General features: G+C 45.7%; 1 protein-coding gene across 7 annotated transcripts in view; it reads right to left on the bottom strand.

Moving 5' to 3' along the window:
* Nucleotides 1–13,480, bottom strand: part of CRACD (capping protein inhibiting regulator of actin dynamics) — a 293,849-nt gene that overhangs the window by 18,114 nt on the left and 262,255 nt on the right. For 5 of the 7 annotated variants that reach the window (XM_074396155.1, XM_074396157.1, XM_074396159.1 and 2 more), the window contains 2 exons: nt 4,601–4,765; nt 1,317–1,385 (listed from right to left, as the gene is read on the bottom strand). In XM_074396155.1, coding sequence (XP_074252256.1) covers nt 1,317–1,385; nt 4,601–4,765 — 234 coding nt within the window. Of the gene's footprint in view, nt 1–1,316; nt 1,386–4,600; nt 4,766–11,881; nt 11,904–13,480 lie in introns of all 7 variants that reach the window. The other 2 variants (XM_003933606.4, XM_074396154.1) reach the window with 2 other exon arrangements.

The following is a 13,480-nucleotide window of genomic DNA, read 5'->3' as shown; positions in this document are numbered from 1 at the left end:
GGTCCTTCAAAGGATGAATTGTGGAATGGCCTGCAGCTCTAGAATACAGATGCAATCACTAAAAAAACACAACCTCAGATGAAGTGTAGATTTGGAAAGATCAGAGAGAGTGTGACGCAGCCCAAACCCAGAGACCACACTAATCAGAATGTAGGAAGCCAAGCCTGTACCTACAGAGAATTCACAGGCTGGCAGCAAGCAAAGGGCTGCTGGCCATCCAATGCCAGAGTGCGGTGGGGAAGCGACGCCAGCAGCTCGGCTGTGGCCAGGGTGTGTCTGTTCCTGCTGTAAGCATGGAGTGGTGAGGTTTAGCGGAAGGGCCCCCTTTTTGCAATTATCTTCTATATTGATGCACAAAAGATGAAAGACCAAGCAGCTAGCTCTAACAGCAAAATAGATGCTCAGTACATATTAATTTATGACAAGCACAGAAAAATCGGCCTTTGGCCTACTAGCTTTCATTTATTTATGGTTATCTTTATAATAGGTATCAAATTTTGAGCTATTGCTAAATTAAACATTTGTTTCCATCCCCTAATAGATGCATGAGAAAAAGGAGTCAGAGCCAAATGTGACAGATTGAAGACGTAGATAAGCACTTGACACTGAGATTTAAGTGCTGTGCTTTCTTTCTAGTTATCCCAGCTGGCTTCCTCATTGTCTGGGCGGCAGCACTGTCTTGAGCCATCCCCGTCTTCAGGAGCAGATCCTGCTTCCTATACTGTCTGCCAGGCCTTGGGAGGCTGCCTGGCCCCTTGTGCAGATGAAAGGTCCTCACTGGAGCAGATCGGCTCCTACAGAAGAGGTGCCCGGGGGAGAAGGGTCTGCAGGGTTCTTACACTCCTGCAGGTAAAGTCCCAGGTTTAAGAAAAGGACACAGAAAAGTGTAAAAAAACAAACAAACATGAAAGTAGAGAGATGCTGAAGTGCTTTTTGTTTTGTCTCTCTGGATATAAGAGGACTGTTTTCCTTACAGACTGGAGTTGGGGTATTCTGGAATGCCTTTCTCAATCTATTCACAGGATCTTGAAGTACCTGATCCTTTGAGGAAAGCTACCAACTTCTAGGACCCCAAACACAGGCATGCTGGGAGTATGGCTAGTTTCCAGAGCAGGGTTCAGTTCCAGCAGTTGCTTTGCCATGGAAACAGATGCTCCAACATCTATCACTAGTGGCGTTTTGAAGGAATTTAAATATATAAAGGCAATAGTTATTAATGGAAAATGAGGCAGCGGGTTGCAAAAAAAAAAAAAAAAAAAAAAAGATCAAAGTTAAGTAAGGAAAGAAGCTAAATAAATAAGTTCAAATCATATTACCTTCTCTTCCATCTCACTTCCAGCTCCAGGGAGATTCAGAGGACTTAGAGAACTTGGCGTATCACTGGACTGGAACAGTAAGAGAGCATTCAAGTCAAAGGCCTGAACAGGAAGTTCTGGGCAAATAACCAGACACTGTCTGTGCCTGGGTAGGGCCGCCCCCTCCTCCACACAGGGGTGCAGCTGGCCTCAGAGAGCCAGCAGGAGTCCCAGCAGGGACTATGCTAATATCCAAACTCCACAAGCACTACCTGAGGCACAGAGGGTGCAGCAGCCTCTCCCCGAGCTCAACGTGTTTCCCACCTGGGTGGTCCCCAGTCTTGGTCCTTTGTGTTTTTCCCCATTGCCTGAGAGAATGTGAGTAGCTCAACAGCCACTTTCCTTGGGGTGCAGGGCTGTGCCACATACATGGCCTCCAACCTCAGTGCTTTTGGCCTTGCTGGCTGCCTCTGTCTCTTCTCTGGCCAGACCTCCCCACTCTAAGAAAGGAATGAGAAGAAAGAAGGCCTACCAACGCCACATGCAAAGGCTGGGCTGAAAAGGGGAAAGACCAGGGAGGGGCCCAAAAAACAGCAGAGAAGAAAAAGGCTGAAGATTCATACCCCCATGTTCTAGGCATGACCACGAGACCCTCAGAGGTCATTTGTACCTTTCATATGGCCCACTATTATCTTCTTTTCCTTTCCTTTTTTTTTTTTTTTTGAGGCAGAGTTTCGCTCTTGTTACCCAGGCTGGAGTGCAATGGCGCGATCTTGGCTCATCGCAGCCTCCGCCTCCTGGGTTCAGGCAATTCTTCTGCCTCAGCCTCCTGAGTAGCTGGGATTACAGGCACGCGCCACCATGCCCAGCTAATGTTTTGTATTTTTAGTAGAGACGGGGTTTCACCATGTTGACCAGGATGGTCTCGATATCTTGACCTTGTGATCCACCCGCCTCAGCCTCCCAAAGTGCTGGGATTACAGGCTTGAGCCACTGCGCCTGGCTGTTTTTTTTTTTTTTTTTTTTTTTTTTTTGAGATAGAGTCTCACTCTGTCGCCCAGGCTAGAGTGCAGAGGTGCAATCTCGGCTCACTGCTGCAAACTGTGCCTCCCGGGTTCAAGCAATTTTCTGCCTCAGCCTCCCAAGTAGCTGAGATTACAGGTGCCTCCCCTCCCCCTCCACCACACCCAGCTAGCTTGCATCTTTAGTAGAGATGGGGTTTCACCATCTTGGCCAGGCTGGTCTTGAACTCCTGACCTCGTGATCCACCGGCCTTAGCCTCCCAAAGCGCTGGGATTACAGGCGTGAGCCACGGTACCCCGCCCCTTTTTCTTTTTTTTAAAGACGGGGTCTCACTTTGTCACCCAGGCTGGAGTACAGTTGCACAATCACAGCTCACTGCAGCCTAGAACTCCTGGGCTCAAGCCTCAGCCTCTCAGGTAGCTGGGACTAGAGGCATGTGCCACCACACCTGGCTAATTTTTTATTTTATAATTTTTGTAGAGATAAGGTCTTTATAAAATATTGCCCAAGCTGTTCTCAAACTCCTGGCATCAAGTGATCCTCCCACCTCGGCCTCCCAAAGTGCTGGCATTACAGGTATGAGCCATAATGCCTAGGCCCTGCGATACCATCTGTATTGCCATTTCCTACAAAAGAATCTTTCCTTCCCTTGAGAACAATCACGTCAGCTCACCCTACCTCCGTCCGTTCTCCACACCACACTTAGAAGGATCTTCAGAAAATACAAATCAGATTACGTCACTGCTCTGCCTAAAATTACTCAGAGGCTTCCTGTTATCTTCAAAATATAATTTACCCTTTTCCTGTGGTCTATACAATCCAGCTTGGCACCTTGCTTTACCCTCTCCTTGTCCCCACCAGAGGCCTGCTCCACTTCTCATCCAAAGAAGAGACTTCTCCACCACCAAGTTACTCACTTTTCCATTACCCTGTTTTATTTTCTGTGCAGCCAGCATTTTTCTTGATCTGAAATGATTCTATTTATATATTTGTTGACTTGTTTGTTGAGTGACTCCTCTCATTAGGGTGTAAACTACAGAGGTGGGGGACCCCTTGTAGAATCTTGCTCACCTCTAAAACAACCACAGCTGAGACAGAGCCTGCTGAACAAACAGTCCCCCAGGCCACAGTGCCCAGCACTTATGAGGTCATCAGTAACAGTGAGGACATTTTCTTCATCCTCAGGATAGCCCTGCACCAAGGTGATGGCTGTTGCTGCTGCCTAGCACTAGAGAGGTTGGGAAGAACGATTTTAGACCTGGTGGGAGAGATGGCCCATCCCTGCTTGACCTACCACACAAAGGGTGTCAATGAGTGGGTGCCAGGTGTCACAATGGGCAACAGGGAAGGAATAGCCTTCATGTCCTTCCTCACTTTCCTCTGCAAGTCGCTTGTCTTTCTCACGACTCTTGTGACACATCAGTTGATAATGCATGATTTCTTCTGAGGCACACCCATTTTAATAACACCCAACAAAATTCCAGGGATCTTGATAGGCAGAGCCTAGAGAATGCTTTTTTTTTTTTAAACTGAAACCTCAGTGCCTCACCTAGACTTGCTGACTTGCTACTGGTTGGACTTTGTTCCTTTTTCCCTAAGAGGTCTAAGGGCATCTTTGCTGCTGCTGTGAAGCAACTCTCATTTCAGGATATGCTCACAGTGTCAAGGGATCAAATTTAGACAGGAAGGTGCTGGAATGTGACTTTCTTTCCAGACTAGGTCCTCTTCAAGTTGGCCTGTTTGATGTCTCCTGTCTCACTGAGCCCCTACACATTTCTTTTTCCATTTCACTTTAAATTCGTCCAGTTGGACAAATAGTTATGCAGTACTGCAGAGCAGGCAGTGACGTAGTCCTAGGGAGACACAGATATGTCAGACCCAGTTTGTCCTCAAGAAACCCCAAGTTTGGAGACGGAGAGAAAATAGTTACATGGACATGAATAGGGAGTGCAGATGTGTAAACATGGTGAAGACATATAGCGAAGGCATGAGAAGGCAGTACAGCTTGGGGTGAGGCCAGGTACCGCTTCCCAGAAGAGGCGAGTGTAAGCCTTGAAGGATAAGTGAAAGACACCGGGCAGAGCACCTGCAAAAGGCATGTCTCCTCTTCCTCCCCCTCCTCATTGCAGGCTCCAGGTCAGGACACCTACCCAGGTGTCCTGAGCTACTAACCAGAAAAGCTCCTCTCCCCAGTTGCCCCACTGCAGAACCCAGGGTTACTGGAGGCCCAGTGTCCTGCCCTGGTTTCTGAGCAATCAAGTCATTCCCTGGAGGAGACTTACCTTGTTCTCAGCGTCTGAGAGGATGATGTCCTGCTGAGTCACAATTTCCATGGGACTGGTCAGGAACAGATCCTCTTCTAAGCTAGCCTCTCCACTGTTTGCCTTCTTCATGGGAATGGCATTGGGTGGCCGCTGCCCAAACTTGATATTCTTGCCCAACTGTTGCTGGAGAGAAACAGAAGAAAGACATTCTGAAGCAGTGAAGCAGTCAGTTCACAAGCACCACGACCAGGTTCTCCGGCATATCTAGTGAGCACTGAGGCGTACCTTGTGCACCACTGATTCTAGACTCAACACCATGCCAGGAAACCACGCCGCCACCCTGTAATAAGTTAATTTGTTTTCCACTTTCTTTTCTTTTCTTTTTTTCTTTCCCACCTTCAAGCCATGAGCTTTGTCATCCAGCCACCTCTTTCACGGAGATCCCAGCATTTCCCAGTGGGCATGGTGGCCACATTTTCTGACCCAAAAGTTGATATATATGTTATGACAAATTTTTTGATTAACCTATACATTCATTTATATAAAAAGTTTTTTAAAAGTGAAAAAAAAAATTATAGAAAACAGTTACATGAAATATAGGAACCACTGGGAGAAATCAAGACCCTTAACATTGGTGCAACTCTCCAGACCCTTTGGGACATATTCCCTTTGAAGATCTATCCTTCTGCAGCCTCCTTCACCAGCCCTTAGCTCAAGAGCCCAAACCAGAACATTGCATTCTGCTGCACTGGGTCACTGCCAAGGCAAAGAAGGCCCCAGGGCCAGCCAGTCTTTCCGTGAACAATACTGAAACCCTGGAAAGGATAGAACAATTGGGATGTCCTCTTTGCCTTGCTGTGGCCACCTAACCATGACAAAGGGGACAGAGGAACCAAGTGGGGAAAAGCCAAGGAGGGCCTGATGACTGGTGAGTGGCAGCTAAAAGGGCAGGGAGAAGGGAAGGGGAAGTGGGGTCAAAATTAGGAAGGTTAGGCTGGGCGCGGTGGCTCAAGCCTGTAATCCCAGCACTTTGGGAGGCCGAGGCGGGTGGATCACGAGGTCAAGAGATCGAGCCCATCCTGGTCAACATGGTGAAACCCCATCTCTACTAAAAATAAAAATTAGCTGGGCATGGTGGCGCGTGCCTGTAATCTCAGCTACTCAGGAGGCTGAGGCAGGAGAATTGCCTGAACCCAGGAGGCAGAGGTTGCGGTGAGCTGAGATCGAGCCATTGCACTCCAGCCTGGGTAGCAAGAGCGAAACTCCGTCTCAAAACAAACAAACAAACAAACAAACAAACACCAAAATTAGGAAGGTTAAATAGTATTTGCAAGTAGAGGAAGGCCAGATTAGAAAAGCAAAATGTCTTCAGATTGTTGGCACATCCTATGCAAAATATCTAAATTGAATAATGGTACCAGATAAAATTATAGATGGGAATGAAGCTTGTGTATCATCCATTATCATGTGTAATCAATAAACAATTTAATTCTCTTGGAAAAAAAAAAAAAAGAAGTTGCCCAAAGTCCCCTGGGGGTAAAATTGCCCCCAGCTGAGAACCACTGCTGTCGACCTAGGTCCTTGGGTTTCATAGTCATTATTGCCTCAAAACAGGTATTTTCTGATGTTCATCTTTCGTTTGTTTGTTTGTTTGTTTGTTTGTTTGTTTGTTTGTTTGTTTGAAACAGGGTCTGGCTCTGTTGCCCAGGCTGGAGTGCAGTGGCACAATTTCGGCTCATTGTAATCTTGACTTCCCAGGCTCAGGTGATTCTCCCATGCTCGGGTGATCCTCCTACCTCAGCCTCCCAGGTAGCTGGGATTACAGGCATATACCACCATGGCCAGCTAATTTTGGCATTTTTTTGTAGAGATGGGGTTTCACCAAGTTGCCCAGGCTGGTCTCAAATTCCTGGGCTCCCGCAATTCGCTCACCTCGGCCTCCCAAAGTGCTGGGATTACAGGTGTGAGCCACCACACCTGGCCTGATATTTATCTCTAATCTGGCTAATATTTAATCCCACAGGACTGCAAAGAGCCATGGCAATCACCTACTCAAAACCCCTCCCTTTAAAAAAAAAGTCTGAGGCCTGGTGGAGAGAGGTGACTGGCTCAAGCTTACAGAAATAATGAGTGGCTCCAAAGGAATCTGAACTCAGGTCTTGTATTTTATTTATTTACTTATTTATTTATTTAATTTTTTTGAGATGGAGTCTTGCTTTGTCGCCCAGGCTGGAGTGCGATGGCGCGATGCAACCTCTGCCTCCTGGATTCAAGCGATTTTCCTGCCTCAGCCTCCCAAGTAGCTGAGATTACAAACATGCACCATCATGCCCAGCTAATTTTTGTATTTTTAGTAGAGATGGGATTTCACCACATTGGCCAGGCTGGTCTTGAACTTCTGACCTCATAATCTGCCTGCTTTGGCCTCCTAAAGTGTTGGGATTACAGGCATGAGCCACCGCGCTCAGCCTAGATCTTTAAAAAACAACATTCAGTGTTGTTTTCATAGTACTCCACGGGTGTTCATAAATTTGACATTGTACTTCTTTCTTCCAGCGGCAGAAATAAAGAGATGGAGTATTTCTAACACTTCACTGATGTTCCCTGGTGGAAGAATCCCTCGAGGGAAATGTCTTTTCTCCCTTTGAACTCAGTGGTACCAAATCCACCCACCTTTGCCCAGCTGCCCCTCAGCCTGGCACAGTGGGCAGTGAGACTAAAGAGACATAACAGCGATGAGCCCAAGGCTCCCTCCCCAAGCCCCCGGGTACCCCAGCATGCCACGTCAGGAGCACAGCCAGGCAAGGGCTCATATTGGATCTGCTGGTATTTCAGCCTGAGCCTGGCTCTCCCAGCCTCACAGGAAAGGAGCACACATGAAAAGCTAAGTTCAGCAAGGGAAGTACAGCGTCAGCAGCCTGGAAGGGTTGTGGGGAGGAGAAGCCAAAAAGGGTGTCTTCTAAAAACAAGTCCAACAGGAAGCAGCAGGTAGTATCTGCTCTAAGGGAATCAATAAGCAGGCACGGTTAGAACAGCCGAGGGATAGAGTTAGATGAGAGGACATAGAATAACAAGGTCACAGGCCCGTCTCACCCTGCAGCCTTGGGAGAGGGGTGGAGACCCATGCAGAAGAGGTGGGAATGGTTTCTGTGTCCTCCTAGCCCAGCCGTCTTGAGAAGTGTTGGCCACGAGCTGGAAACTGTTCTAAATCCCCTAAGATTGAGACATCTCTTGTTGGGAGGGTCTGCTCTTTACCAATGCTGAGATGAGGACATTTCTTGTGCTTTCAGTGGAAAGAATTCCTTTTTTTTTTTTTTTTTTTTTTTTGACACAGAATCTCCTTCTGTCACATAGGCTAGAGTGCATGATCATAGCTCCCTGCAGCCTCGATCTCCTGGGCTCAAGTGATCCTTCTGCCTTAGCATAGGACTAAGTAGTTAGGGCCGAGTAGCTAGGACCACATGCATCAACTACCACGCTCGGCTAATTTTAAGATTTTCTTGTAGCGACAGGGTCTTGCCATGATGCTCAGGCTTGTCTCAAACTCCTGGGCTCAAGTGATCCTCCTGCATTAGGCACCCAAAGTGCTGGGATTACAGGTATGAGCCAATGCATCCAGCCAGAAAGGATAATTATTTAATGAACTTCCAAGGAGTACCTGACCTAACACACTAATACCATTTAATTAGGATTTTTGCCATCATCACAAAAAAGAACAAATAAACTTAACTTCATTTTTAATTTTTTAAATTTGATTATATTTTTCAGTCAGGGTCTCCTGTTGCCCAGGCTAAAGTGCAGTGGTGCCATCATAGCTCACTGCAGTCTCAAACTCCTGGGCTCATGTAATCCTCCCACTTCAGCCTCCTAAGTAGGTGGGATTACAGGTGCATACCACCATACCTATTTTTTAAATTTTTTGTAGAGTTGGTGGGTGGGGCCTTGCTATGTTGCCCAGGCTAGTCTGGAACTCCTGGACTCAAGCAATCCTCCTGCCTCAGCCTCCCACAGTGCTGACATTACAGGCATGAGCCGTTGCACCTGGCCTGCTTTACTTCGTTAGGGCCCCTTTTATAATACTCATGTTGGTCCATTCTGATGCTAACAAGACAAAAAAAAAGAGTATGGCAAAATGTAATCACAGTCTGAATTGAAATAATGTCCAAAGATGGAATGACTATTATATCTACACATAGAAAAGAGAACATAGAAAGAAAAAAAAAATGGAGTAAATACAGGAAAAAGAAGGTGCCTGGTACAAAGCAGGGAAATGAAAAGAGTAATGTTCAGAAGTGAAGTTGAGAATTAAAGAAAAGATGGAAATCTGGGGCTATGCTAGACCTAAAAAAAAAAAAAAGAAAGAAAAAGAAAAAAAAGAGAATTAAAGAAAAGAGACAAATCGAGAGGAAGGGATAGGGAACAGAGAAAATGCACAGGGAAGAAGAGGCAGAAGAGGCCAGGAAGAGCAGGAGACCAGCGGCAGCTGCAACAGCCGGGGGATGCTGGCAGGAGAGGGCAGAGGGAGAAGAGGCGGAGGGAGGGCGGGTAGCAGAATGTATCTGTCACGTAGTCACAGATATGTTCATCCTGTCAAAATCAGCATCCTGCTGCTGTCTTTTAGAATGAAAGTGTGCATCTTAGTAAAGAAGCTGACTTGAAGTCCCCCCAAAGAAAACAAGCTCAGGCTGGTGGCTGGGGAACTCAGAAGAGAAACTGAGATGAAAGGGGAATATGGCCGTGACAAAGAGGAAGGCTACAGTTTCTATGTCCAGATGAAGGACTGTCCTCAAAGAATGCCCTACAGCTGTCAGGGATGAGACGGTGGACCCAGGCCAGGACCGGACTCAGGGTCCCAGGCATGGTGCTCAATCCTCAGGTACTCAAGGCCAAGGCCTCGCCCCTACAGGCTCTCCCTGCGGTAAGTCCTCTGAATGCTTCCTTCAGCCGACTCAGGGGAGACTGGCTGATATTTATTATATCAACAATTAAAAGTTTAGTACTAACCCCTATTTGGCAATCTCAGGTGTTACGTGAGTTGACTATGTGAATAAATGTGTCTTTTTTTTTTTTTTTAACTTTAATTCTGCCGACTATTTAGGCATTGAATAGTATGAAAATGACTGAAAACCAGGCTGTTTGAAATAAACCGGCCTTTAAGTTTTCAGAGAGATAAACTACCACTCCTCCCATCTTTAAATATATAATATATCCCCAGTCTCCATCTTTTTTTTTTTTTTTTTTTGAGATGGAGTCTCACTCTGTCACCCAGGCTGAAGTGCCAATGGCACAATCTTGCCTCACTGCAACCTCCACCTCCTGGGTTCAAGTGATTCTCCTGCTTCAGCCTCCTGAGTAGCTGGGATTACAGGCAGCCGCCACCACACCCAGCTAATTTTTGTATTTTTAGTAGACACAGAGTTTCACCATGTTGGCCAGAATGGCCTTGATCTCCCAGCCTCAAGTGATCCATCCACCTTGGCCTCCCAAAGTACAGAAATTATAGGTGTGAGCCACCAAGCCCGGTCCCCAGGCTCCTTCCTTTATACACATGGGAAGTATGAGCAGAAGGGAGAGTGGAAACTCGTGCCTCTACGGATACTCCATGTTGCTGGTGGCCATGAATGGAGTTACTGTTGAGACTGGAATGTGAGCTGCAGGGAACTATATTTTATTCATTCAAATTGGACCATTTTGTTGAAATGTGGAATGCTGGAGAATGATGTTATAGGAATGCACATCCATATTTATAAGGCTTATTCCTACAGTGTGGAAATGCTGGGCACACCGTATTCTGCAGCTCTCTTCCAGTGTCTAGATTTCCCCATGCTTCAGACTATGTCTGAAGAGCAAAGCAGAAAAAAAAAATAAATAAAGTTGCTGTCTTCTTGAGCAAACTACAGGTATCTCCATAGTTAAAACGAATTTTAAAAAAGCATACAGAATTAAAGACATCCTGCTCTAGGAAGAAGTGGCTAAGAGCAGGTATTTATTCTTTGTGTCCTTGACAGCTGCATTAAGGTGTCAAAATCCCTGAATGTATGACTTTGGTATTCGTAAGTGAAATCCAGCTTGGTGGGAGATACAAGCTACTCAGGATGGAAGTTCTCCCTCCTACACCAGATAATCCATGGTGCAAACAGACTAAGCATTTCCTGACAAAGGTATGGTATAATCCTAAAAATTACCTGCAGACTTAGACTGTGGTACCCCTGAGGTTTATCACCAGTTGGTACATACCTCACAGCCTGGTCTGATCTTAAACAAACAGGCACCCTCCCGGATCCATGCTAGCGGGCAGCTGTAGGGAACGTTAAGGTCATTGTAGCTGAAATGCAACGAAGTGCAAAGTTTCTGAAGCCGCTCTGTGCTACAACAGTTATTTTATAGAGATCACAGATCTTAAGAGCAGGAGGGGCCCTCTGATCACCCCTTGTGGGCGTGCCCCTTAGTTTTCAGAAGGAAAAAGTGTCAGTGAGGTTAAATGACTTCACCCAAAGACACACAGCCAGGTGGTGCTGGCTTTGTATTTCACCACATTCTGTCACTCATTCAATTGGTATTCATACTACCAGCCATGGAGCAACTCTGTTATGTACAGTGTCCTCACAAAGGACATCACTGTTGGTGTTGTCCCGATAACTGCCCTATATATTTATTTTCACTATGCACATGTACTATTTTTAGATTTAGGAAAAAAATGGTGATTTTTCTGCTAAAAAGTTCAATCTTTTGCCACAGAAATTGTGGCAGATGGTAGATTCACATTACTCAGGAAGGGTTAGGCTGGTTTATGCTGTATTCTGTTCTTCTGTACTCAGTGGTGAGATATCAACCGGCAACCTAGGACAGTTCTCGGTGAGCTGACCATCTGCGGGCACTAGAGGGCAACCTTTCCAAATGCAGGCATTGCAGACACCCTCCCGTGGGTCTCTAGGGACTCCAAGGGCTGGAAGTTTCTTAAGCCACAGAGAAAAATGGCATTCCAAGAGACATCTCATCTCAGAAGAATGTCTTAGTAATGGCGGCTAATCAGCTTGCCAGGACATATACTGTCAAATAGGTGTTTTCCATTACTTCTCTCTTTTTAAAAATAAACATACACATGTACACAAAGACAATTCCAGACATAAAAACATACATGCCTCAGACACAATTAAATTCTCTCATTCCATGCTGGCATCTACAAGGGGGCAGTCTCTTAGGCTGCTTACTAAGCCTCAATACCAGCATCACGCTGTCATGGAAAAATGCAAAGCATTCATGCAAGTTAATAAAGTTACTATCATTTCTATGACTTACCAGGAACATACTGCTTAGTCGACTGAAAAATAAAGCACAGTCTTTTTGGGGGTGATACAGTTATATCTCAAGTCACTTCAAAAATTACATTTTTATTGATAATGGTCCCCATTTCCCTCCGAAAAGAGCGAACAAAGACTTTTATGTTTTCAAAAATATAACTACAGAGCTGAAAGAAAGCTTGTGAACCCATGCAGCAGAAGCAAAACTAGGCAGACCTCGTATGAATAGATATTGTCAAAATGAGTGCACACAAATTAAACAGTTATTCTGCTTTACTCACATTTTTCTTCCTTCGTTTACACAATTGTTGCTTCAGGGAAGTTAGTCATTTTACATTTTATTAATTATGACATCAGATTCTTTAAAATCATGCCATACTGTTAACAGAAATACCAGGCACTGACATATTTTTATTTTCCATCTTTCCAATACTGCAGAATTATACAGTATATTTTTTACAACACGAAATCCACTTCTTGGTGTGGCAGTGGCATGTGGTATCATCTGACACAGCAGATATCATTGAAGACAAGAGATTTTTATCTGATTTAAAAAAAAAAAAAAAAAACTCCTAAAAAGCTCTCATAAAATATAGCTGTTTTGTGAACTGAAATCTGTAAGTCATTCCTCTTAGAAAGGGAATATGATGAACCAGAAGTTCACAACTTCTTTTTTTTTTGAGACGGAGTTTCGCTCTTGTTACCCAGGCTGGAGTGCAATGGCGCGATCTCGGCTCACCGCAACCTCCGCCTCCTGGGTTCAAACAATTCTCCTGCCTCAGCCTCCTGAGTGGCTGGGATTACAGGCACGTGCCACCATGCCCAGCTAATTTTTTGTATTTTTAGTAGAGACGGGGTTTCACCATGTTGACCAGGATGGTCTTGATCTCCCAACCTCGTGATCCACCCGCCTCGGCCTCCCAAAGTGCTGGGATTACAGGCGTGAGCCACCGCGCCCGGCCTAGTTCACAACTTCTTAAGAATATATTGCAGGAATCAAAAGACTTGAAGAAGGAAAGGTAAAGAGGAGGTGGGTCAAGGTTTTCTTTGTCCATCGCCATCCTTCCCTCTTCTTCAACCCGTAAGAAGTCACAGCTTGCTTTTTCTACAAAAAGTGTAAGAGCACAGCCAGCTAGAACCAAGAATGGAAGCTGGGTAGGAAATGCTGAGCTATGAAGGACATGCCTGAGGCTGGCCCTGAGGGCGGGACTGCGGCTTTGGGCAGTGGTGGCAGCAGGCATCAAGATCTAGGCAAGTTGAGTGTGGTTCCCGGGTGTTAAGCACTTCCCTGTCTGCCACATGCTACATTCAGCTGGGTGTTATGTGGAATATGTGACCAGTCACATGTTCCTGGTCACACATTCAGAACAAAAATTTTCTACAGACTACAATCCTTCAGTGTATCAGTAGCTACTGAGGGCAGTTGTTCTTTTTTTTTTTTTGCTCATTCATTGATTCATTCATTTATTAATCCATTGTTGTAGACTTACAGACAGGTGGCAACCAGCAGCCCAGGGCCCTCTGTTCATAACCTGGAGAGCCTCCAAGCAGCTAGCTGGAGAGCCTCAGAGAAGTGCTTGCTTAGGCCTTTCTCTTG

This window comes from Saimiri boliviensis, chromosome 3 (genome assembly GCF_048565385.1).
Source record: "Saimiri boliviensis isolate mSaiBol1 chromosome 3, mSaiBol1.pri, whole genome shotgun sequence".
NCBI lineage: Eukaryota > Metazoa > Chordata > Mammalia > Primates > Cebidae > Saimiri > Saimiri boliviensis.
This window is presented reverse-complemented; position numbering and strand designations above follow the sequence as displayed.